General features: G+C 35.1%; 2 protein-coding genes across 2 annotated transcripts; both read right to left on the bottom strand.

Moving 5' to 3' along the window:
* Positions 1-487, bottom strand: LOTGIDRAFT_125228 (hypothetical protein; the record flags this gene model as incomplete). The annotated part of the gene is made up of 2 exons (XM_009061617.1): positions 1-196; positions 339-487. Coding segments are annotated over 2 exons (345 nt in total), but the record flags the coding sequence as incomplete, so codon positions are not given.
* A 5,717-nt stretch (positions 488-6,204) lies between these two features.
* On the bottom strand, positions 6,205-6,792 carry LOTGIDRAFT_125140 (hypothetical protein; the record flags this gene model as incomplete). Its single annotated transcript, XM_009061618.1, has 1 exon — positions 6,205-6,792. A coding segment is annotated over one exon (588 nt), but the record flags the coding sequence as incomplete, so codon positions are not given.
* Positions 6,793-25,584: the final 18,792 nt, after the last annotated feature.

Raw genomic sequence — 25,584 nt, forward strand, 5'->3', positions numbered from 1 at the left:
TCACAAACTATGACAAGAAAGATACAGACTATGACAAAGAACATGCACATTATTACAAAGAACATAAAACCTATGGCAAAGAAAATACAAACTATGACAAAGGAAATACAAACTATGACAAAGGAAATACAAACTATAACAAAGAACAAACAAACTGTGACAAAGAACATACAAACTATAACAAAGAACATACAAACTATAAAAAGAACATTAAAATTATGACACGGGAAATACAAACTATGACACGGAAAATAAAACTATGACAAAGAACATACAAACTATGACAAAGAACATACAAACTATGACAAAGAACATTAAAAATGTGACAAGGAACCTACAAATTATGACAAAGAAAATACAAACTATGACAAAGAAAATACAAACTATGACAAAGAATATACAAATTATGACAAAGAACATACAAACTATGACAAAAAATATACAAACTATGACAAAGAACATACAAACTATGACAAATGACAAATAACACTACAAATACAAATTAGTGACTGGGAAAAATTCCTTCAAGTAGAAATTGCATTGTTTGGAAATCGATCTGATTTGATTTTGTATCGATTTCAGCCAAGGGTCAAAACTTCCTGATATTGAAACTCCATAAATTGTCCAATGGCTAGTTTGATTTTACTTCATGAACTTGACTTAATGATGTAGGCCATTGAACGGTTTCAAAGGGATGGTGCCAAATAGAAAAGGTATCATCAACTATCAATAGCAGTGACAAAAACATACCATATACGATGTGTAACTAGCAAGCAGGTTGTGACCCAATAACAGTCAGTGAGCCACCATTGACCAACTAGCCAGCAGATTGTGGTACCATAACATTGAGCAACCATTGATCTTAACTATCGTGACCAACTAGCCAGCAGATTCTGGCACGATAACGTTGTGCCACCATTGATCTTAACTATCGTGACCAACTAGCTAGCAGATTGTGGTACGATAACATTGAGCCACCATTGATCTTAACTATCGTGACCAACTAGCCAGCACATTGTGGCACGATAACATTGAGCAACCATTGATCTTAACTATCGTGACCAACTAGCTAGTAGATTCTGGCACCATAACGTTGTGCCACCATTGATCTTAACTTTCGTGACCAACTAGCTTGCCGATTGTGACAATATAACAGTCAGTGAGCCACCATTGAACTTAACTATCGTGACCAACTAGCTAGCAGATTGTGGCATGATAACATTGAGCCACCATTGATCTTAACTATCGTGACCAACTAGCTAGCAGATTGTGATACGAGTACGATAATATTGAACCACCATTGATCTTAACTATCGTGACCAACTAGCTAGCAGGTTGTGACCCGCTAACAGTCAGTGAGCCACCATTGATCTTAACTATTGTGACCAACTAGACAGCAGATTGTGGCACGATAACATTGAGCAACCATTGATCTTAACTATCGTGACCAACTAGCTAGCAGATTCTGGCACGATAACGTTGTGCCATCATTGATCTTAACTGTCGTGACCAACTAGCTAGCAGGTTGTGACCCGATAACAGTCAGTGAGCCACCATTGATCTTAACTATCGTGACCAACTAGCTAGCAGGCTGTGACCCGATAACAGTCAGTGAGCCACCATTGATCTTAACTATCGTGACCAACTAGCTAGCAGATTGTGGTACGAGTACGATAACATTGAGCCCTCATTGATCTTAACTATCGTGACCAACTAGCTAGCAGATTGTGACACTATAACAGTCAGTGAGCCACCATTGATCTTAACTATCGTGACCAACTAGCTAACAGATTGTGGCACGATAACATTGAGCCACCATTGAACTTAACTAACGTGACCAACTAGCTAGCAGATTATGGCACGATGACATTGAGCCACCATTGATTTCAAATGTAGGAATATGTCACTGAAATTGTGCAAAGAGCTTGTTCAACAAACAAATGAACTGTATCTCGTTTATTCTCACTTGAAACCACGTGATGTCTCTACAAGGGAGATGATAAAAAACCATTTCAAAATCTACCTAGGACCACAGCTTTAATACTCAAGGACATCATAATGCAAATAAGCAATTGTTTTCAGTAACAATGTGAGTAATTGAATAGGTAATGAGAAAATTAGCATATATAACTATCCTTATTGTTATATATCATTGATCGCCAATAATGTTCGATTTTCCTTCAGTAGCCGAATACTTCCCATTTTCTACATCTATACAATGGTCAAGGTATCACGACTTTGTCTGAGTACAGAACTGCATATACAGCTAATAATACACCTCTAGACAGTGCTGACTTTTTTAAAGACTTGACTGCATGTATTCGCTGAAGTACAATCCAACCAAATCGCTGCATTTACGAACTTCCTTGATACAAAAAGGTGGCTATTGCAGTCAAAATAAAAGACTAACTTCGCAACAGCTATACATTGTGAAGATTTTCTACGGGTACAGGTAAAAACACGATGCTTGAGATACCTTGCTTTTTAGATTTGTCGTATTTTTGTCACGAAAACAATATTCTTAAAGCTTTATATTGTGACATGAATATTTCGAAATATGGAATGTAAGTCCGCAGCACTGCCACTTTAATAGACATAATAGTACATAAATAAAACTACTTGTTGAAACTATTTGTAATATGTTAAAGGGAAAGCTTCGCCAATTTTTGGGGCTGATTTGGGTCTTGAAGATAACCGTTTTCAAAAGTACTAGAAATGTGCGAAAATCATAATTCGTAAAAAATATTTCAAAATGAGAATTTCACTTTCTATTTCTATATATGTCTTTCTATTTATGGCAGAATCTCAAGAAAAGACGAGTAGTCATTTTCACTTTTAAACGCGAATAATTTTGGACATACATAGGTTTGAATGCTCATTTTTCGACGGTGAGCTGTGAACATTATTCCTGATTAATGAAATACAGTTTCTAAGATTAAGGTACGATTGGTGTGACTGATAGGGAAGGATATTTTGTTTACCAATCAGACTGCTGGACTGTTTTTTAGCTAAGCTAATCAGTAATTGTTCACAGCTCAGTGTCGAAATTTGAGCCTTCAAATCCATGTGCGTCCAGAATGAATGTTTGAATGTTAAAATGACAACTCGTCAATTTAAGATACTCTATGATATATATGTTTTAGTATATTGCTAGTACTTCTGAAGACCATTTACATATATCCAAGACTAAAATCAACCCCACCCCCAAAAAAAATGGCACACCTATCCTTTAAGAACCTCCTTGCATGTGGCATCCATGGGAACAAGTTGACTGTAATTTATTGATGTTTCACTACGGAAGAATGACGTTCACGTACCTATTCAGCATTTCCCTTGTACTGTCAAAACAAATGTCGTTGTTGAATTAATACATAAACAATATATCTTAGATACAATATATTTCTTAGTCTTGGTGCATTCATGCCGATCTAACATCTATCCTTTGGGAAAACCGTTCACTTTATTAACTGAAATTCTCTTGACAATAAGATTGGAAAGAAATGGTGTTCGATGTTACACTATTCTGGTCGATTTTCAACCTCCAAGAGATGAATTTCTTATCATTCAAAATGTAGGATATAGGAGTTTTACGTCCATCTTTTCTACTCCTCTTGGATAAGATTATTATTGGAAATTGAGTAGTTGAATTGCAAACGGAGAGTTATTTATCTTCTCGCCCTGATGGATGTGAACTCTCTAAAAGGGGGTGCCAAATTGACAAACCTTGTCCAGCAGTGTTAGCATGTGTTCCGGGTGCGTGAGCATGTAGTCCCCGCTAGCGAAACTCGGTCACAATAATTATTTAAGTGCAGCTTAAGTTTAATAAAGTTTTATTTATATTTGTTTTCGACTTTAATAGATCAAGCTAGAACGACGCCTTCAGATGCATTAAAGGGATTGTATAGAGGTTTTCTAATTTTTGATTGTACACTAATGGCATCAATTTGCACCATTCCAATTTTCAATCCGACGTCTTTGGTTCCTGCAATTTAACTAATACTACGTGTTTTGGGACACTATTTGCGAAATATGCTTTATCACATTCGCGATTAGTGACGTCATTAAACACTTATCTTTAGTGGCATTGCAGGAACGATAATGACGACGGGCAACACCATGCAGTGTGTGCCATGAGGAAAATTTTGCGGGGACAGCCTGCCCTTTTTCGATTTCAAACTGTCGAGGGATCTTAAACGTGCACAGCCTGTAGCATACGGGGGTTGAACAAAAGATCAATCCGTTAACATTTTACATTATTGTATTCGGTGCGTATAGCTCGATATTTTATATTAAATAAAGGTTAATGGGCGAAAGTAACTTAATAAGTTCAATAATATCGCAATTCAAGGATCGAATTACTTCAAGCCATTAGGTGACATATAATACAGATTAAACAAACAATAACATCTACTCAGGCACGTGCACTATTATAGGTCATGTGAGATCAAATCACGTGACATATAATACAAAAATAGACAAGCTTTCAAAACCATGACACTTCCGTTAAAGGTATACTACCGTTTTTCCATAATTACGTAGAGTAAAGGTACTAATACTAATGCTCAGTCTTAAATATATGTAAATAGTCTTCAGAAGTATACGAAATGTACGAAAATCGCATAATTCCTTCAAAAATATCTTAAACTAGGAATTTCTTTTCCTATTTCTATACATGTCTTTTCTATATTGACTCAAGAACGACTGGTCTTTTAACCTTCAAGCGCGGATAATTCTGGACACATATTGATTTGAAGACTAAGATTTCGACGGTGAGCTGTTTCTAAGACTCGTGTTTTCTTGAGACTCTGCCATAAAAATAGAAATTTAATTTCCTAGTATTTTAGAAGGAATTATGCCATTTCCGTTTATTTTTATTATTTATTATTTATATATATTCAAGATCCAAATCAACCCCCGAAACTGGCCAAAATGGCCCATTTAACATATTTCGAAAACCATTTATTTTATTGAACAAAAGACGAACACTCCTTTCTTCCATAACTACCTTTTTAAGGCATACTTACCAATCGTATGAAGACGTGCGCATAGCTATAGTACCGGAAGAAGCTGAACTTCCACTATAAAATGCTCTAGTTTCACCACTGTCCCACGTCGAATCCTTCAGTCCTATCCACAGATACTCTGCTGTGCTAAAATTAGAAAAAGCTATTGTTTAAAACTAAAAGCTGTTCTTAATGAACTATTTGATATTTTTTCAGAATGGAAACGAAACGAAACGAAACGAAACGAAACGAAATGAAACGAAACTTACGGTGTCCATTTACCAGATGTTATTTGCCCTTCTATAGAATCTTGTATAATACGGTCAAGATACACCAGGTTTCCACCAGCTTCCTTACAAACATCTGATGCTTTGGCCCGAGTTAGATCTCCATCGTACAAATAGATAAGAGCTCGAGGTCTTGAAACTGTGGCCAAATTATGTCTCTCAACAGCCGTCGCTACAAAATAAATAATTACCGAAGATTAAGAAGTAAATGACTGACTAGACACTATTTCTTTTACCGCACCCAAGTTGATGAAACTGTTCGCAATATGTGTTTGGGACGGAGAAACAAATTTATTTTGGGGTGTAACTTTAGAGCCCATAGTTAGCACTTTGCTGAAATCCAAAGTCCCCCCCCCCCCCCCCCCCCTGTGAAAATTCTTGGTACCCGCCCACATCTAAACTATCGATACCCCACCCCGACCTGAACTACCCCTTATATTTACCTGATGTAGCGGTGGACTCACAGGTTGATGTGGGTTCCTGGGGATTAGCTTGAATCAAACTTTTATAATCTGTGTCGTACACACCTGAAATATTCAAAAAGTAAAAAAAGGTAGAATAAATAGTAATAGAAACTATACAAGTCAGATCTATATTGTATTCAAGGGTAGAATAAATAGTAATAGAAACTATACAAGTCAGATCTATATTGTATTCAAGGGTAGAATAAATAGTAATAGAAACTATACAAGTCAGACCTATATTGTATTCAAGGGTAGAATGAATAGTAATAGAAACTATACAAGTCAGACCTATATTGTATTCAAGGGTAGAATAAATAGTAATAGAAACTATACAAGTCAGATCTATATTGTACTCAAGGGTAGAATAAATAGTAATAGAAACTATACAAGTCAGACCTATATTGTATTCAAGGGTAGAATAAATAGTAATAGAAACTATACAAGTCAGACCTATATTGTATTCAAGGGTGAATAAATAGTAATAGAAACTATACAAGTCAGACCTATATTGTGTTCAAGGGTAGAATAAATAGTAATAGAAACTATACAAGTCAGACCTATATTGTATTCAAGGGTAGAATGAATAGTAATAGAAACTATACAAGTCAGATCTATATTGTATTCAAGGGTAGAATGAATAGTAATAGAAACTATACAAGTCAGATCTATATTGTATTCAAGGGTAGAATGAATAGTAATAGAAACTATACAAGTCAGACCTATATTGTATTCAAGGGTAGAATGAATAGTAATAGAAACTATACAAGTCAGATCTATATTGTATTCAAGGGTAGAATGAATAGTAATAGAAACTATACAAGTCAGACCTATATTGTATTCAAGGGTAGAATGAATAGTAATAGAAACTATACAAGTCAGATCTATATTGTATTCAAGGGTAGAATAAATAGTAATAGAAACTATACAAGTCAGATCTATATTGTATTCAAGGGTAGAATAAATAGTAATAGAAACTATACAAGTCAAATAAATAGTAATAGAAACTATACAAGTCAGACCTATATTGTATTCAAGGGTAGAATAAATAGTAATAGAAACTATACAAGTCAGACCTATATTGTATTCAAGGGTAGAATAAATAGTAATAGAAACTATACAAGTCAGACCTATATTGTGTTCAAGGGTAGAATAAATAGTAATAGAAACTATACAAGTCAGACCTATATTGTATTCAAGGGTAGAATGAATAGTAATAGAAACTATACAAGTCAGACCTATATTGTGTTCAAGGGTAGAATAAATAGTAATAGAAACTATACAAGTCAGACCTATATTGTATTCAAGGGTAGAATGAATAGTAATAGAAACTATACAAGTCAGACCTATATTGTATTCAAGGGTAGAATAAATAGTAATAGAAACTATACAAGTCAGATCTATATTGTGTTCATAAAAAATAATGATCACGTTCGTATTTAGAATCCTAACCGGAGATGTAAAGATATATTGTCAGGCAAACAATGATTTAAAGGAAATTCATGAAAAATAATCCTGAGAATTTTTATGTCTGTAACTATAAAAAAGTCTTTCAATTCTATTTAGAAAATATTATCTATTAAATCAGTTGGTTTCCATCGTCTAAATTCACTAACTAAACATGTTATAACGTTTTCCTCCATAGCGAATTTAAAATCATTCTTACCATACTCCGAAATGTAGAGTTCCAAATATTTAGTACTGCGTAAATTAAAGATTACAGAGTCAACGAAATCTCGTCTTTACAATATCAAGCTATTACGAACTTCGTCTTATACCTTGACTGCAATAGCCAGATTTCTTGTATCACGGAAGTTTGTAGGATTTGATTGGATTGCACGCTAGCAAATACAGCCAATCAGAGGCCTAGACAGAAAGTCTGTGAACATAATACAGCCGTTCTGTCGGTGGCTCTTAATGGCGTAGAATTCACTCAAATCACTGTATTATATCTTACAGATGTTGTACGTAATATTGCCTGACCTCTGAATCCCTCGAGACGACGTCCTATTTGTTTCATAAAGAAAGACTAATCCCAGGATGGATGTGTCATGTCTTTCAATTTACACGCTACCAAAGCATGAATAACGATTTATACACAGAACACGTATGTTGCTGGGATTGTATACAGAGTAAAAGTGCGAATAGACGATGTACGGTATCCGGTTCGTTGTGCGATGTGGGATTATCGACACAGTGTCCAGACCGTCGTGTGTTCACTTCTTCTATTTTCTACTGCATCGATAATTACGCATCGTACTCCGCATCGGACATCGTACATCGTCTATTCGCGGCTTTAGGAGGCAAATATACAAGGTTCAAAAAGTTAATACACGCGGTACGGGTCCGGACATGGTCCAACTGTATCGATAATCCCGCACCGTACCTGGTATATTCGCGGCTTTATTGTGATAAAACAGTCTTGATAATCGTATCGAAAGTATAACTCATCTCTCTAAAAAGACTAAAATTAATTTTGTATAAAATGTCTTTTCCATCAAAAAAACACAATACGAAGCACTAGTCAATAAAAATATACATGAAAATAATCATTTAAAAAAAAAATCCGGAGTAAAGGGTGTATGATTTTGATCCACTCTCCGATAACTTCTTTTTCATAACTCTTTTTTTCCAAAGGAATGAAAGCTTAGCCTGTTCTCAGCAAGTTTCAAGTTGCCCCGAACTCATTAGTAAAGCTTTGATTATCTTGCTTGACGAGTAAGTTTTTGGTTAATTAAGACTGTTCTTTTATCTTTTTATTAATCAGTTCTTTTAATTAGTTGTTACTTTGTATCGCTTATAGAATAAAAAATCTATAAATTCTTGTGAATTTCCCCCAAAGCGAATTCACATACGTTTTCGTCATACTCCTTCAGACATATTTCATAATAAGTATTTATAAAAGATATATTATTGATCATTGGATGAGACAATTTGTCAGCTCAAAGCCATAATAACACTCAAAATAAAACAATAACAAATAGACTAAGACTTTAGAATATAATTATATCGTTGAGTATTCGATCTATTCCTCGAACTAGTGCATTTAAGCAAATCTATTTATCAACTTAAAGGGTCTGTTGCGCCATTCTGTGCGGTTGATTTGGGTTTTGAATAAATGTAAATAGTCTTCAGAAGAACAAGAGATGAACGATATGATAATCACATAATTCCTTCAAAAATACCAAAAAACTAGGAATTTCACTTTCTATTGCTTCGTGTGTCTTATACAAGGTGGAGTCTCAAGAAAAGACGAGTCGTCATTTAAGATTTCAAAAGCTAAAATTCTGGACACACATGGATTTGAAGGCTCAAATTTGAACGGTGAAGGTGAACAATATTCCTGATTAGCTTAGCTAAAAAATCCGCACGATCTTTTTTTTAGATAGAAATAGATAACAATATCGCTAATATCGCTTATTCATAATACTATTATCTATTATTGCCTGGTATATTGACATGCTAATTACCATTTGTCTTTAACCGATCATTCGTAGTCATTCAACTCTTACAACTGGAAAACTTCATTACAAATTGATGACACATACCGAGTTCAACACAATTCATTGCCCTAAGGGCAAATGGTATAATGGAAATGTGACTTAAGGGTGGTAATGTCATACTCCATTTAACATCCCGGGTAAGAAAACAACAGTATGGCAACACAAATAACATCGTTACTAAAACACCAATCCCCAAGACGCCAACTAGAACACCTTGAGTCATCATAACGTGTAAACAAATAGTTTCAATAAACTATATCAAGGCATAGTGGTTAATGGTAAATGCCTCAGGCCAAATCTGACAATAAAAGAAATTTTGTAAAATCAAAAACTATAACTATAATATCCGATAATATGATTCATTATTTGATATCTGCAGTAAAGATGGCTACCGTTTGATGTCTATCGAAATCGTTGCTATGATTTTCCCTCATAGAGAACGACCCCGTCTAATATCAAATGATGGCTATGTCATGGTCACGTCATGATTATTAAGGTGAGGATAGATTTACGTTTACCGTATACAGCCTTCAGTGTCCATGTAGAGGATTTAGAGGATTACCTACAGATATAGTAGAAAAATGATCCGAATGCAACAGATGTGTTGCGGACACGATGTCAGACATAGTATATTTGCAATCACAGAGAATAAACGCCCTTAAACCTATTCCTGTTCGGAATCCGTACATCGTCAATTTGTACTTTTAAGTAGGGAAGGTGTTTGAAGTTACGACTAGTGCTTTCGGAAGTTGCTTCCTCTGATCTATGAAACTACCAATATACTGAATAGGTCACCTGTACCTTGTCACAACTATAAATCGATCTATGAGATATGGAAGGCAAACCGGAACGTCGGAAATTATACAAAGGATATCAGAGCAGAGTCAATACATCACAGGAAGATCTCAATATTTATTCTACACGTTTCACAAAACATTGATTTCATTGTTTCTATCTTACATCAGGCGATTACCTATTTACTCGGATATCCGGACTTCGATCTCGGTTTCGTATATTTCTCTGGATATTTAAAGGTATCGTTCCTTTTAGGATGACCACACAATTGAAATTATGGCCAATATGAGTCTCTGTTCATCATTGGATTTACCTGGTGTCAAAACTATACGACAGAGTCACTCTGAAAGCCAATGATACCAAAAAGTTAACTAATTATCCATTAAACTAAGTAATTTTGAAACGCCCGTTCTTCAATAATTACTTGTTTTAATGTTTATATCGTTTTTGATATAAATTCTATTGTTTAGTCATGGTACTTGGTTAATTCCAACTAATGAATATATACTCTTATTGACCAAGTTTGAGACTTTAGATTTCATATCCAGTCTAAGAGGTAGTGTTCCTTTAACATGAGATCGACACAAGTTTCAACGAGTTTCATTAATACAAGTCAAGAAGCATGACTTTGGAAACGCGTAGCTCTAAAAAGTTGGAATGATTAGGCCCATCAAGATATAGGGAGAGAGTGTCATCTTTTTCAAAACTGATACAAAAACAGTGATTACCCACCAGGCCATCAGTGCTAATAATATTAATTCTCTTTTAGAAAGAAATTCTTTTATTATCAAGACAGAAAAATGCGCATTGTTTTACACAATTTGCTCGACAACAAATTCGAATATTTTCCGTCAATATTTAGTTAGATAAATTCTCGACCAATCAAAATGAGTGACAGAAATATAGGTCTACTACTCTTCGTGACCTTCCAGAGTTGATGATGCCACTGGCTATATTTACCTGAACTCTTCTGACAGGCGGTGTCAATCAATTGGCCGATTTTCTGTTTTATTCTTTTCAATTCTTATGTTTGATTCTTCATTGATATTTTATTAGAAATTGTTTTATAAGGGCTAATATTTAATATTTAATATGATGTTATTGGCTTCCCAATCAATGATAGCGGTGATCATATTAAAGGGACAGATACGCCATCTATTTGACCTTAGTCTCAGAGACGTGAATTCTTTTAGCTAAGCTAATCAGTGGTTGTGTTTACAGCTCACCATCCAAATTAAGCCCTCACATCCACGTATGTCCACCAGTATTATCCGCGTTTGAAAGTTAAAATGACGACTCGTCTTTTCTTGTGTGATTTTCGTTCATTTCTAGTAATTCTGAAGACTATTTACATATATTCAAGACCCAAGTCAACCCCCATAATGGCAAATCTGTCCCTTTTGAAGCACTTTAAAGGGACTATTAATTAAGCAATTCTTGACGTACAAAACTAACTGTAAGGGTTAGTATGCTAGCTTTTTTACATTCATACATTCATTCAGTCATTCAGTCATTCAGTCATTCAGTCATTCAGTCATTCAGTCATTCATTCATTCATTCATTCAGTCATTCATTCAGTCATCCATCCTTTTATTTATTCAATCATAAATTCATTCATACAACCATTCATCCGTCCTTTTGTCCTTCGTCAGAGAACTTCTGAATTATATTTTACCTATTGTTAAGGAATGATTAACTTCCTATATATCACACTGAATGCTTGCTGAGGAAAGCCTGTTTGCATTGTATTGATAAATCTAATAGAATTCTCCCTAGATATGATTTTATTTGTATAATGAAATAACACTATTATACAACAAAAACCGAACATAATGATCTGTGTGAACTGTCATGTCGCGTTGACATACGATGTCCTGGAGTGGAAATGTTCTTGATATTCATATGAATAGTGAATTGAAGCAAGAAATTACAGCAAACTTTACGATAAAGGAAATTACCATTTGCGCTACGATTGCTACGTTTCGAAGCGTGACCTGAACGCTTTAGAAGCCTTTTGGGACGTATTTTGATAGACTTTGACTATTAGACTAGGTACCAAGGTGACTGAAATTTTGTGGAAGGCTTGTAAACAACAGCAGAGGTTTTTAAACGGGGTCCAGAGGCACCTCTCGGGGTAGGGTGAATTTTGGAATGAGGAGGAATTAAGGGTGAATTTATTCCCAAAGACGAGAACTTTATGAATAGAAAATATATCAAATTAGCACAAGGTTCTCACTGAACACAGGTCTTTATATAGCCATTACGGAGGTTGCGAAGCACTGATGCACAGCAAATAACCTGTAGGATATAATTACCACATTAATTTTCTTATCATCTTCCACTTCGATTTTGGTTAATGGTGAAGACTACGGTGGTTTGTTTAGGACATGTTTCAAACAACCTATCTATGACTTAATTCTACTTATTTTTCTTTATTGTTTGTTGCATTATCATTTTTGTTTACTATTGTTTTATTTTTGTTTGCTGAATTACCATTTAATGTTACTAATTAAATCTTAATTCAGGAAACAAAAATAGAAAATATTAAACAAAAATGATGAATCGGCAAATAAAAATAAAAATTTAAACATGTCCTACACAAACCACCGTAGAAGACCTTTACATGTCTTTTAAGTCTTATGTATTTTGTTTTATTGGCACGGCGTAATTATATACCCAATACCTATTTTACAAGTGCAAACGTGGGATGATTTTAACAGTGTTGTGTAGAAGCTTGAAGTTAATCATTAATGGTTCTCATTCAAAGTTCATATTGAATACCCCTTGGGGCAAATTCATTCTTTCTGTAGCATTGTGTGATAACAAATCATTTCATCGACACTTCCATAATGGGTAAATATTTCAGACTGTTATTTTGTTTGAAAGCCTACTGATGTAAGCTGATCTTTTAAAGGCATAGTAAAAAAATTCTACAATGAATGATATATGCATTATTACATGGGGTGGTTAAACCTGGCATGTTTCACCGAACAGCTATTTCAAGTAACATCAAAGGGATTGTTAAGATGTTTTTTTTTTATTTTGTATGTGTATAGGGGACACTGATAGCATCAATTTGCACCATTCCAATTTTAAATCAGACCTCTGTGGTTCCTAAATTCTACCGAAAACTAAGTGTTTGATGACGTCATTATAATTGAGTAATGTAATCTGTAATTTAAGTAATGCAGTGATCTAACACAATATGTTGTTCACTTACCTATATAACAGCGCTTCATATACAATTCTCCACTACCGGTAGAGGAATATTTGTTTTCAAAGAAAAACGCTGAGCCGGAAGTGAAAAATAGCTCACATCTTGATGAAGCTGTTTCAAAGCTTATTGCCCAGCATTCCGGGGTTAACGTGAACTTTAAACAGGCGTCTTTGCATTCAGTAAGTGTTTTTCCGGTGTACACTTTGCTTGAATCTCCACCCGTCACGCCTCGTTTACCATCAATTCGATCAAACGTACATGGCCCTGTAAACAATTTCAAAATGTGTATGACGGAATGTAGTTCTTTGAATATTCTAGTAGAATACAAAGCAGTGTTAGAATGGTTGAATAAATTGCGTTTTACGTCCTACTTTTCTGCACAATGTGGGCTAATGAAGACGGGTTATGCCATGCAGGGTGCAATGTTGGAGAAGTTGAAAACTTTTCAAGGTAAAAACATCGGACAAGGAAAAAAACAAGATACAATGTGTGCACTGTTCATGTCATCTTTAGGACATTAAGCTGTTATGAATTGCGTCTAATACCTTGACTGCAATAGACATCTGTCTTGTATCGCAGAGATTTGCATAAGCAGCGATTTTATTGGATTGTATGCTGGCGAATATAAACATTAGCTCTCGTATGAAAGACTGTAAACAAACTGGTGTAACCCTTGTCCTTGTCAATCCAATCAAATCGCTACATTTACAAACTTTCCCAGTAAAAGAAAGGTGGCTACTGCAGTCAAGGTATGAGACACAGTTTGTAAAAGCTTGAAGATGTGTGTCAGCTTTAAACTGGTATTGTTCCAGCATAAAGTTTAATGAATAAATATTGTTTAATTCAGTTAACAAAACAAACAATGAGTTCAGCTTACCGCCTGTTTTTTGACACGCCATTTTCTTGGAATTTGAACATCCAGACGTTTTTAATTTCAATTCATTGGAAACTAAAACTAGACAGGAACAGAAGTTCTGATTTGGTTGGGCTGGTTCACCAATATCCCAGAATTTGTCTGTATTGGCAGACGATGAGGTTGTACAGGCTTCTAGCCACTGATATGGGTATCTAGAATTGTCGGCTGTGTTTTTCGTACTTATGAGGCCTGTCCAGTAGCCATTAGAATCACTAAAAAAATTCAAAGGTGACAATAATTAATTTGAACTTTGATCTATTTTTGTTTCCCATTTGGCGAAGAGATAAATACTTGCTGTCAAAATTTCTTAATGGTGTTGCTGGTTTGGACGTCTCTTCAACAACCGAAATCATTACATAAGTCTGCAGTTTTTCACTTCAATAGATAATAGGATAAGAAGCTTAGGTTATAAATGCTCATGATGTCACGTGATTTCCATCCCAGCGAATCATCACGCTACTACGCGTGTTTTTTTAATTAATATGAACACACACCCTCACACCCCACACACTCTCTAACCTTGTGAATATCATTCGAAGCTGTTTGTATGAAGTGAGCCATTTCGAAGATTTGTTTATCAGTTTTAACGACGATGCCATGAACGACATGTTTTTGGGATAATATAGAAATAATGAAGGTACTTACAATTGTCCATCCCATACATTTCCTGTCTGTGCGAATCTTTTCATGGCAGCGACTTGATCTGGATCAATAAGCGAGATCATCTGTCCCCCAAAAGTATCTTTACAATATTTTCTGTTCATTTCCCAGCTGGCAAAGGTTGAGAACAAAGTTATTTCAACAGATTTTCGACTCTCCACTAAATCTAGATATGAAAGGAAATTAAGTGTTAGGTATGAGGGGTTGAAAGCCGACACCGGGCAGACTCTCAGAAGTACATGCACAGGCATCAGAATTTGTCTTACCTTGAACCCCACAGCACCAACCAGACGACAACCCCACTCGCTACCAACTGAGCTATTCCACTGCTTAGTGTTAGAATGTTACGAGAGTAATATTCCCGTAAAAATCACGGGTCTAGGTCAACAAGTTATATATTTCTTGTTAAATTTAGTTCAAAGAATAATGGAAAAAATGGATATATAATCTGTCGTTACGTTCTATTTCCCTGCAACCGTTTGAGTTAAATGAGAAGGGGAAGGTCAACGCCCTGCAGTGTACAATGGGGGAAATATTGCCAGACAGTGGCATTAGCCTACACTTGAGTCTTGAATATATGTAAATAGTCGTCAGAAGCACTAAAAATAAGAATTTCTTGTCCTATTACTACAGATGTCTTTTCTATACATGGCAGTGTCTTAACGACTCGTCTTTTTAACCTTCAATCGCGGACACACGTGGATTGGAAGGCTCCAATTTCAAAGGTAAGCTGTGAACATTATTACTTATTATTTAAGTAAAATAATGCACGTTTCTGAAACCAAGGTCCCTTTAATGTGCAACGCCTGTAGCACACAGGATATTTGTCCATGTCACATTCGAACGACTAGACGCTTATTTTTTCTTTTCGCTTCTTTAACCTGTTCGCTGACTGGGTTGAAAAAATTCAAAACGATCAAGTATCTGACTCAATTAATTAAAGGGACAAGTGCCATTGTTTTACCTATCGTATCTTAGTCTCAGAAACGGGATTTTTTTTAGATAAGTCAATCAGTAATAGTGTTGATAGTTCGCCGTCAACATTGGAGCCTTCAAATCCATGTGCGTCATAATTATCCACGTTTGAAAGTTAAAATGACGACTCGTCTTTTCTCGAGACTGTGGCATATATAGGAAAGACCTATAAAGAAATAGAAAGTGAAATTCCTAGTTTAAAAATAGTTTTAGAGACACTGCCAAATATAGAAGAAGACATTGATGGAAGAAATAGAAAAAGAGATTCCATAGTTTGAGATATTTTCTAAGGAATTATGCGTTTTTCGTACATTTCTAGTATTTCTCAAGACTACTTTCATAATATATTCAAGACTCGAACCAACCATGCATTGCTCCATTTAATATTTCTACGACTCTATCCCTTTTTTTAACAATTAATTACCAATGCAATAATCGCTTCCGTCATTGACCTTACAATCGATCTTAAAGAGTTCTTCAAACTATCGATTAGTTAACTGTCAATCAATTGATTGATTGGGAGGTATTTAAAACCAATTGACATATTGAAAAGGGCTGGAAACACGTGTAAATGAGTTAATAATAATTACAGTGTTGTTAAAGTACTGGTATAACAACATGTTACATAGCAATTGATCATTATATCATCGATTTTAATGGTATATGGTTGTCGAATTGTGACATTTACAGGCTTAATTTGCCGGATAATTTACTTCACTGAGTTTTGAAAACAAACTTTTTCATTTTCATTAATTTAATAAATTCATAAATAAACATTACTATTTTGTTTAAATACCATTTTTTATACTTAATATCATTTACGAAAACCAATTTTTTTTATACTTTTTAATGTTATAAGCTTTCGGTTTTCGCAGTTATTGCCCTTGACTTAGTAGAAACGCGTCAAATTTGGCTTGTAGGCACAATAGAGACTAGAGGTTTTATCCGATTTTGAAGAAACTTGTACTGTCGAGTTCAAAATTGGTAATAATCAGGCCACGTATTCTCAAAACGATCCTAGTGCTAGGTTCTTATCTTCTAACATTGATTCTAGGACATCCTAGCACTAAGATCGTTTCGAGTATACCAGGCCAGGTGAAGATTTTGGGTAAATGAAATCCTACTTACCAAAAATTGAAGACAAGATTAATATATGTACATATAATCCGCGTAAACACATCCTTAGGTCATGGCGTGATTCCAATTACTCTCTGCTGTGATTTACTGTCGCTCAATTTAAAATAAGTGTCCTGTTATGACTTGTTTTTTACTTGTTCACTTCAGTTTAGGAAGTCCACTTGTTCACTTCAGTTTAGGAAGTCCTCTCGTTCACTTCAGTTTAGGAAGTCCTCTCATTCACTTCAGTCTAAGATGCCCTCTCGTTCACTTCAGTTTAGGAAGTCCTCTCGTTCACTTCAGTTTAGATGTCCAATTGTTGACACCAGTTGTCAAAAATATCACATTGGTTTTAATTCCAAGAAGTCTCAATGTTGACTCGAGTTGCAAGAAGTCCGACAGTTGCCTTCTTGACTGCAATTGTCAACCTTCGATATTAGAAGTCTTACGGTTGACTGCAGTTATCACATACAATCGGAAGTGCCAATATTGACTGAAGTTGCTTGAAGTCTAATTGTTGACACCAGCTGTCAAATATATGACATTGGTATTAATCACAAGAAGTCTCAATGTTGACTCGAGTTGCAAGAAGTCCGATTTTCCACAATCCCCTTCTTGACTGCAGTTGTCAACCTTCGATGTAAGAAGTCTTGCAAAGTACAGTCGGAAGTACAAATATTGTCCAATTGTCGACACCAGTTGACTAAAATATGACATTGGTTTTAAGTTGAAGTTGCAAAATGTCCGACAGTTCTCTTGATCACTACAGTTGTCAACCTTCGATGTTAGTTAGAAGTCTTACGGTTGACTACAGTTATTTCATTAGAAATCCAACCTGTCGATTCGCATAAATAATTGTCACTTGTATTAAGTGCAAACACATGTATTGACTCTATTTGCATGTATTGCCAATTGACTGCTCACTAAGTCAAATTCGTAAGCTCGTCAAATGATAGAAACTTACATTCTAAACACACCAGCTAGAAGTCTCTGGGTTTTAGAAATATTCACTAGTTCTTGAATCAAATATCCAAGAGCACGCACAATCCACAGAAATTATCGACTCCTACTGGCAACAATCTTCTGTCTAAGGTTAAACTGTGAATTTTTTTGGAAATTATCTCGTTGATCCAATTTACTTAAAAAGTCGGAAGTCAACTTGTTTTTGATTTGTGGACTCTACTTGGTTGACGTCGGAGATATAGGCTACTTTTTGACAGAATCTGACCTTCGTTGAACGTATATACTTATTGAAATAAGTTTACTTAGTTGACTTTAACACGTCAAGTCATATATTAGAGAGTTAACCTCTATTTTCAAACCTAACTGTCCTGATGAGGACTTTATATCCGTAACACGTGTCGGTTACAATATTCACTGGTTCAGAAAATAAAACATCCCAAATATAGACTTATAATTGTCTTATGCGAAATCCAAACTCCAAAGAAATATGTACCCGAGTATATACATCTTGCTTGTTGCAATGAAAAATTTAGACTATCAAAACTGATTTCAAGCTGATATTTCAATTCATTTAAGAATTTTTGATTAAATTAGATTTTCCCTCGAAAATATAGAGCAATATCATTTTGACAACAGAGTTAAGCCTTCGGTTTTAGTAACTTGTTACAACCTAACCTAACAAGTAAGTAATGAAATCACTTGTGCTCGGTTTTAAATCAGTCCATACTATATCAACAGTAGGACTATCAATGATTTTGTTTAAAGGTATACTACCCCTAATATGATCAAAAATTTAAATTTTTAAGCTCGGTCATTGTTCATCCCTAAACTTACATGGTGTGATAACTATACAACAGAATCCCTCTCTATAATCCAATAAATCTATAAAATTAAGTAATAATTCATTGAAATTAGTCATTTTGAAGCGTGTTTCCATAATTATTTAGTTTAATGGATATATCGTGTTATATAGAGATTCTATTCTATAGTCATGGCACCTGGTAAATGTAGTGTAACTGGTGAATATATACAATTGTTAACCAAGTTCGAGAATTTAATGTTCATTATGTTCATTCTTAGAGGTAGTATTCGTTAAAGATGTGGGCGTCTAAGATTTTGCTTCACCAACATATATAAGTGCTACTAATTACCCGCATCAATGATGAAATTGAAAATCTGACTTCAGGTTCGCATACGATTGAAAAGAAATCAAACAATGATTTGGGTTCGAATCTTCCACAAGGCTAGAAAAATTAATGCTATAGTGCTTCCGGAAGATCGGAGTCGGCTTTTAACCACTATCTAACACCGACATGAAACAACGCGTGTCTTGAATGATTTATCTAAGATTTAACTATCTTTTGTTTAATTTGATCAATTATTTTGCGCAATAACTTCACAAGCTTTTCAAATATAGACATTGTTTTTAAAAATAATTTCCGATATTACTAACTAACCTTATTTTCTAAGATGTAACGATAATTTCACGCAAGAGTTGTTGCGTTTGTAGATTCGTTGGTTCAAGCATCCTCAACCAAATAGTATGCTAGGTACATATCTATTGGCATCTTGAACCACACTTTCACAATTAAAAGCTATTACAAACTCCGTCTAATACCTCGACTACAATGGTCAATTTTTTCATATAACGGAAGTTTGTAAATTTTGATCCCCAACTAGAGCACATAGTCTCGATTGAATTTGGTTTGTTCTCAAGATAACAATTCACTTGTTGTCTTGATCAATATTTGTTACTTCATCATTTTTGATGTTTTGTGTGGAAGTAATCTATTTTACAATAACATTGATATATTTCATTTATTTTTTATGATATTTCTTATACTAGGGTCTTTTAGCTTGACATTCAACCAGCAGATTAGTGTTCTATTTTCAGGACGGTCTGTAACGCAGTAGGTTAGAGGTTTGCAATTTCCTCATGACTTCATTTCCACGGTTACGTCTAATAAACGATAGTTGTTGGTTCGTCGGGGTCGTCGGGTTAAAGCTCGTGACCTTGATTAAGTTCTTTTCATTATTCTAGTGGACCCAGCTGTAAATGGGTGTGGATAATCTAAGAAAGATCAATCTATGCTGAGATATTTGGTGAAAAACCAGCTGGTAGATATAATCAACACGAATCTTAGTTATTATTCTTGTGATAATAGTTGTTTGTTTCTTTCTTTCTTTTTACATAAGAGTGCTTTAGCTTGACTTTCAGCAACCTATAAAAAGTATTCAAGTATTTAGGCATAAATCACAGTCCGCTATTGTGAAGGGCTTGTGAACTGAACTGAACTGAGGAACTAGAGTTTTACGTCTATACCATGTGTCATATGTATTTGATAGGTTTTGTAAAAGGGCAGTGACAAGTGGAAAGGGTATAGATAGAGGTCTATAAATTTGCAACTGATGGGATTAAATCCCTTTACCTTTAAACTTGATTAGTCTACAATTAGCCATAAGTACCTTAGGGCATTCAGCTCTATTCATTATCCAAATAATTAGACATGAATGAAACAAGACGATAGAAATTAATTTCATGATACCTGTACACTTTTTAATATGACAATTTTACACCCTCTTCGTCTACAATTAGTGTAATTGACATATCCAAAAAGATTAGACGAATTTTTGCCTTTAAAGAGCATTTTTCTAATCAACGATTGAATATAGTGCCATGCCATTGTTTATTGTTTTCTTGATGAAAACCAAGATTTTAATTCCCTGGGCACATTTCTATTTACTAACTACTTGCTATTTCAAATTACTTAATGAACTAACTAATTTAGACATCACTTGAACACAGCCTTCAATTGATTTTTTTTTTTTTTTTTGAAAAAATTAATTTAGAGGAGCAAGCCATTATCATTTTAATCTTATGTGTTTAGTCGCTTGGTTGGCAGATGAGTTAGTTAGTTAGTGCAGTTCAACTTCAAAGTTTTGGCGACGGAAAATGGTTAAGCGTGTTAAGATCGCCCTAAGCGTTTTATAATGCCCCCGCCACACCGGACAGACGTTCTTACTGCAACGGAATATTGGCTCAAATTTGTTCTGTTCTAAAATGCGTCGGAGACGCAATGAAATCGATAAGGTCGTTTTAACATGTCACCGAAGGTACAAAAGCACATTACGGGCGTGGCAAAGTCGCTGCAAAAATAGGTTACGATTCCCATGGCAACTTCTTGGCGCCCTCGAGTTTCTGACAAGACACTCCTACGCTTTGACGTTCACTTTGGGCTCCAGAGCGCATATTCAGCTTCCATTGGATTTCCATAGCGATTACCTCGCATATTCACACTATTTATCAACTTCCAACAGTCCAATAAACCTTTACAAACCTCAGAAGGGAATGTCCATTTAGTCTTAAGGATTATTTCACAAACGGTCTACCGTGAAAGTTCTACTAGCACAGATTGCAGCAGATTGCAACAGATTGCAACAGATTTAGCTTTACGGAAACTGCCGAGGATTGCCGAATGTAAGTTTCATTATACATTTGAAACGAGATGTAACAATGCTCTATCTATGTAACTAAAGAAATGAAAGCCTATATATACTAAACGTTGAGCCTTATCAAGGGTTTTCCAAGGTGTTATATTAAGACCGTATATAAATATTGTTGCTATCAACGATATTTCAGTTCAATGCAAGTTTACTGTACCCATGTATACATAAAGTTTTTAAGGATAACACATACTTCACACTTTGATATACATCACGTCAGGGTCGGTCGGTGTTGCAACGAATTGTCGTCTGCTAGCCAATCTTCAAGGTAAGTAAAGATCAGTCGGGTTTAAAAACATGGATGGAAATGTTTCATTTTAATGTTTATCAAATTGTTATTTTTTGGTGGTTTTTGTCATCATTTTGCCGGATACTTCACACTCCATCCACGCTCTAACGAGATTCTTCTTAAAGTCATGTTCAGTCGAATTTTTACCTTAAGAAAGGCGTCCTGGCTATGCTGCTGATGGCAGCTAAGGTCGACCCTATATTAGAATAACAAGTTTTAAACTGGGACTGGATGCCGGTGTTATTGGATCTTTACAGTCGACAGGAGCGAATGGCTCATGTACAGTAATTGTTCACCTACTGGCAACTTTGATCAACTGGGAAGCAAGCCAAGATACAAATTTTGGTCGAATTACAACATGACCGACTGATGACAACTGTGATTTTCGATTCTTGTTCCAATTCTCCCAGTTGCTGCCAGTTGAATCCAGGCCAACCCCTCCCCCCTCCCCGAAAAAATTAATTGCCCCTTAAAAATTCAGACAACCGACCTATTCTATTACTGCAATTAAACACTTTTGCCCCTCCGAACAATTAAGTCTGGCTACGGGTCAGTTGAAAACCCAGATGCTCTTAAACCATGCGGCACCAAGTCCATTCCACCTGACCAACCCACCCCACCCTCTCACACGAATGCCGATCTGAGCTTCCTTTGTATAATGTCAAAAGCTCGATTACCTATCAACCCGGTAGTAAAGCGGACGAGATAACTGTCCACAATTTTATCGAATACGTGACAAAAGATCACTTTACTGAAAATTTTTAATAAAATCGTGATGCAAGATTTAAAGTAAATAGTGCCACTTGATTATGAGTGTGACCCTTGACCCTTGCAAACAGAAAACTCCTTAGTCCTTTTAATGTTCAAAGACCCTACAAATCAGAAATTTACGTTTTTCCAAGAATGACGGATTTTCCCAAAATTAATAAGGTTAATTTCGTTGAAATCGTAATATATTTCCAATTAAAATTTTGTTAGAGAAAGGGACGGGAGAGGGGATGTGGCTACAGTATTTTTGATGCAGGACAACACCAAATTAGTTTTACCTGCGTAGAATCTTACAGAGAGATGACAAACCAAATCGTAGAGTGGCAGCATACTAATTATTAAGTAGCCCAAAACTGGCCAAAACTAACACCAAAAACAATTTACTCTTATATAAAAGTTAGTGTAATTTATAACCGAAATACTTCCTCATGTGAAAAGTTCAAAGGCTCTTGCCGGTGTTTCGTCGGTGTGTTGTTTGTATTTCGGGTTCAGTTTTGCTGTTCGGGTCGGGCTGTTGTACTAGGTTTATTTATTGAACAATTGCAACACATTTCCGACTGAAGATGTCCGTTTTGGCCAACACTACCACAGAGGTCTGAAAATAATTAACACTTATCTAGTGTAAAAGTTAGTGTAATCTATTATTGATTTGATCAACTCGAATAGGCTATTTATTATTTGGAATTGCAGCATATATTTCTGACTGAAGGAGACCCATTTTGACCAACACCATCACAGAGACTTGCATATAATTTACACTAGTGTAAAAGTTAGTGTAATTTGTTAGTGTTTGGCTTAGATTGAACAATATAACGTAGGCTGCTATTCTGTATTTGGAAATGCAGCTTATTTGACAACAATTATCCAAAACGAACTATCTGACATAACCATCACCTGTATTTAAAACCAGTTTACACTAGCGTAAAGTAAGTGTAATGTATGAGTTTTCGTGTTAAATTGAACATTTTGTATAGGCTATTCTTTTTTCTTGAGTAGCAGCACTAAAGAAGCCCATTTTTTCCAACGCTATTCAAGAGACTTGCAAATATTTTAGACTAGTGTAAAAGTTAGTGTAAAATTGAGTGTAATTGGGTTAGATTGAATATGTATAGGCTATTGTTTGATTTGTTAGATAAGAATGTTTTTATTTGTGACAAAAAATATCGTCGTGACATTAACTTGTTTTACATCCTGTTTGGCTCACATAGTAGATTAGATATCGAGGCGTGGTCAGACGGCGAGAGGGGGTAATAAAAGAGGAGTATAGGACAGGACGGATGGTGGAAAATGGGGTGGGGGGTTATCAGAGGGGGATATGAGTCACCATTTTCGATCATTATGGTATTATAATTTGTGCAAGTGGCCATTGATCGGTTGTCCTGTCCTACTCAGATCCTGTCTACCGACGGGCCTGTCGCCGAACCTCTTGGCATCGATTTTACAACTTAGGTTCTGAAAATTCTATTCTTTATAGACCTGTATTGATTTTTACAAGGATAACATTTCATGTTTTTTGAAGATTCTGTCTACCATCTGGCCTTTGATTAAATCTCTTGGTATTGATTTTACAAATATAAGAACTTAAGTTCTCTGGGTCCTTTCTTCCTACAGATGGACAGTAACCGAACCTCTTGGCAGTGACTTTACAAGTATATCGTTCATGACGATCCTTTCTACCAGTAATCCTTAGCCACACATCTTGGCATTGATCTTTAAAGCATGTCTAATCCCTTAGCACTTTAGCACTCATTTAGATTTTACCTTATTGTAGACAAGCCAGGCGTCGTGTTGTCATTCTGAAAAGTGTTAAGGATATTAAGTTTTTAACCAGACAGTAAGCAGCTTTAGAAAAAGGGTCAAGGCCAACGATTTTTTTTTCAGTAGGCTTTTACATTAATATATGATTACAAAGGTAGAATGATTTTCTTATATAGGTCTATAACCTGCAATAAGAACACCTGTGATGTAAATACACAACATACAGTAATCAAACAACTATTGACACGTTAAACTTAAACTTGGTTAAAATAAGCCATTGTTCATCAGTGGACTTACCTGGTGTCAAAACTATACAACAGAATCTCTCTTTAATCAAATAAATCCATAACACTTAGTAATAATTCATTAAAAATGGGTTGCCTTATTTTCATTATTGAAAATGAAAATGCTAAATAGAAAGTAGAGGTGTTCTAATGTCTTGGAAAAATGCCAGTTTGTCTCACATGTCCATAATTAATTCATAAATAGCTAAATGATAAGAGAATTACAAGCAGAATTCCAATGAGTGACCGATCAAGAAAGGTTTGTTGTTTATCTAGAATGTACATACATGGAGATTTATCATTGGTTAAAACTCTTCTTTATATGCAATAAGAACATAATGATATGATTAAGAATACATGGCAATTCATTAGAAACACCAATTAATTATAGTTTGCTTAATTTGACAAATAAGGAAACACATCTTTAAACTAAGTAATTTTTAATCATGCTTAAAAGCGTGTTTCAATAATTATTTAATTTAATGCATATAACTGGTTGAGACTTTAAATTGTATGTCCATTCTAAGATTGCAAGGTTATGTCATTTTAAAGGGACAGCTTGATTAAGCAAGTTGGAAACTTTATATGCTCAACTTTATGAAACTATACACCAAAATCTAAAGAAATGTGTCCTTTAATTTATCTGAAAGTTGTAATTAAAAGTATCCTGTCGTTAATTTTAGAACTCCAAGACTAATTAAAATGTTTACGTAAATATTTTAACTATGTTTTTCAGTTTGTGTTGGAAAATTAATGTACGGAGTAAGAAAATTAAATGCTAAATTGTAGAGAAATGTGTCTCCTACTTATTCTAGAGCCCCGGTTCCCAATCTGGGGTACCCCCCCCCCCCCCTACCTGGGGGTGTGGGACTCGGGTGTCAGGGGTGTGACCAACTGGTGTAGGAGAAGAATTTATTTTGATTTGAGAGAGCTCCTCACATCATGACATGCTGGGAATGCGGTTGAAACAAATTTTTTGGGGTGTGTATGTACTATGTAGAAATATTTATACAGGACCTAAAAAATCATGTTGTTACTCAGAGTTTCACGCTATGCGATCTTCACACAACAGACCTATTTTCAGC

The sequence above is a fragment of the Lottia gigantea genome, assembly GCF_000327385.1.
Source record: "Lottia gigantea unplaced genomic scaffold LOTGIsca_49, whole genome shotgun sequence".
NCBI lineage: Eukaryota > Metazoa > Mollusca > Gastropoda > Lottiidae > Lottia > Lottia gigantea.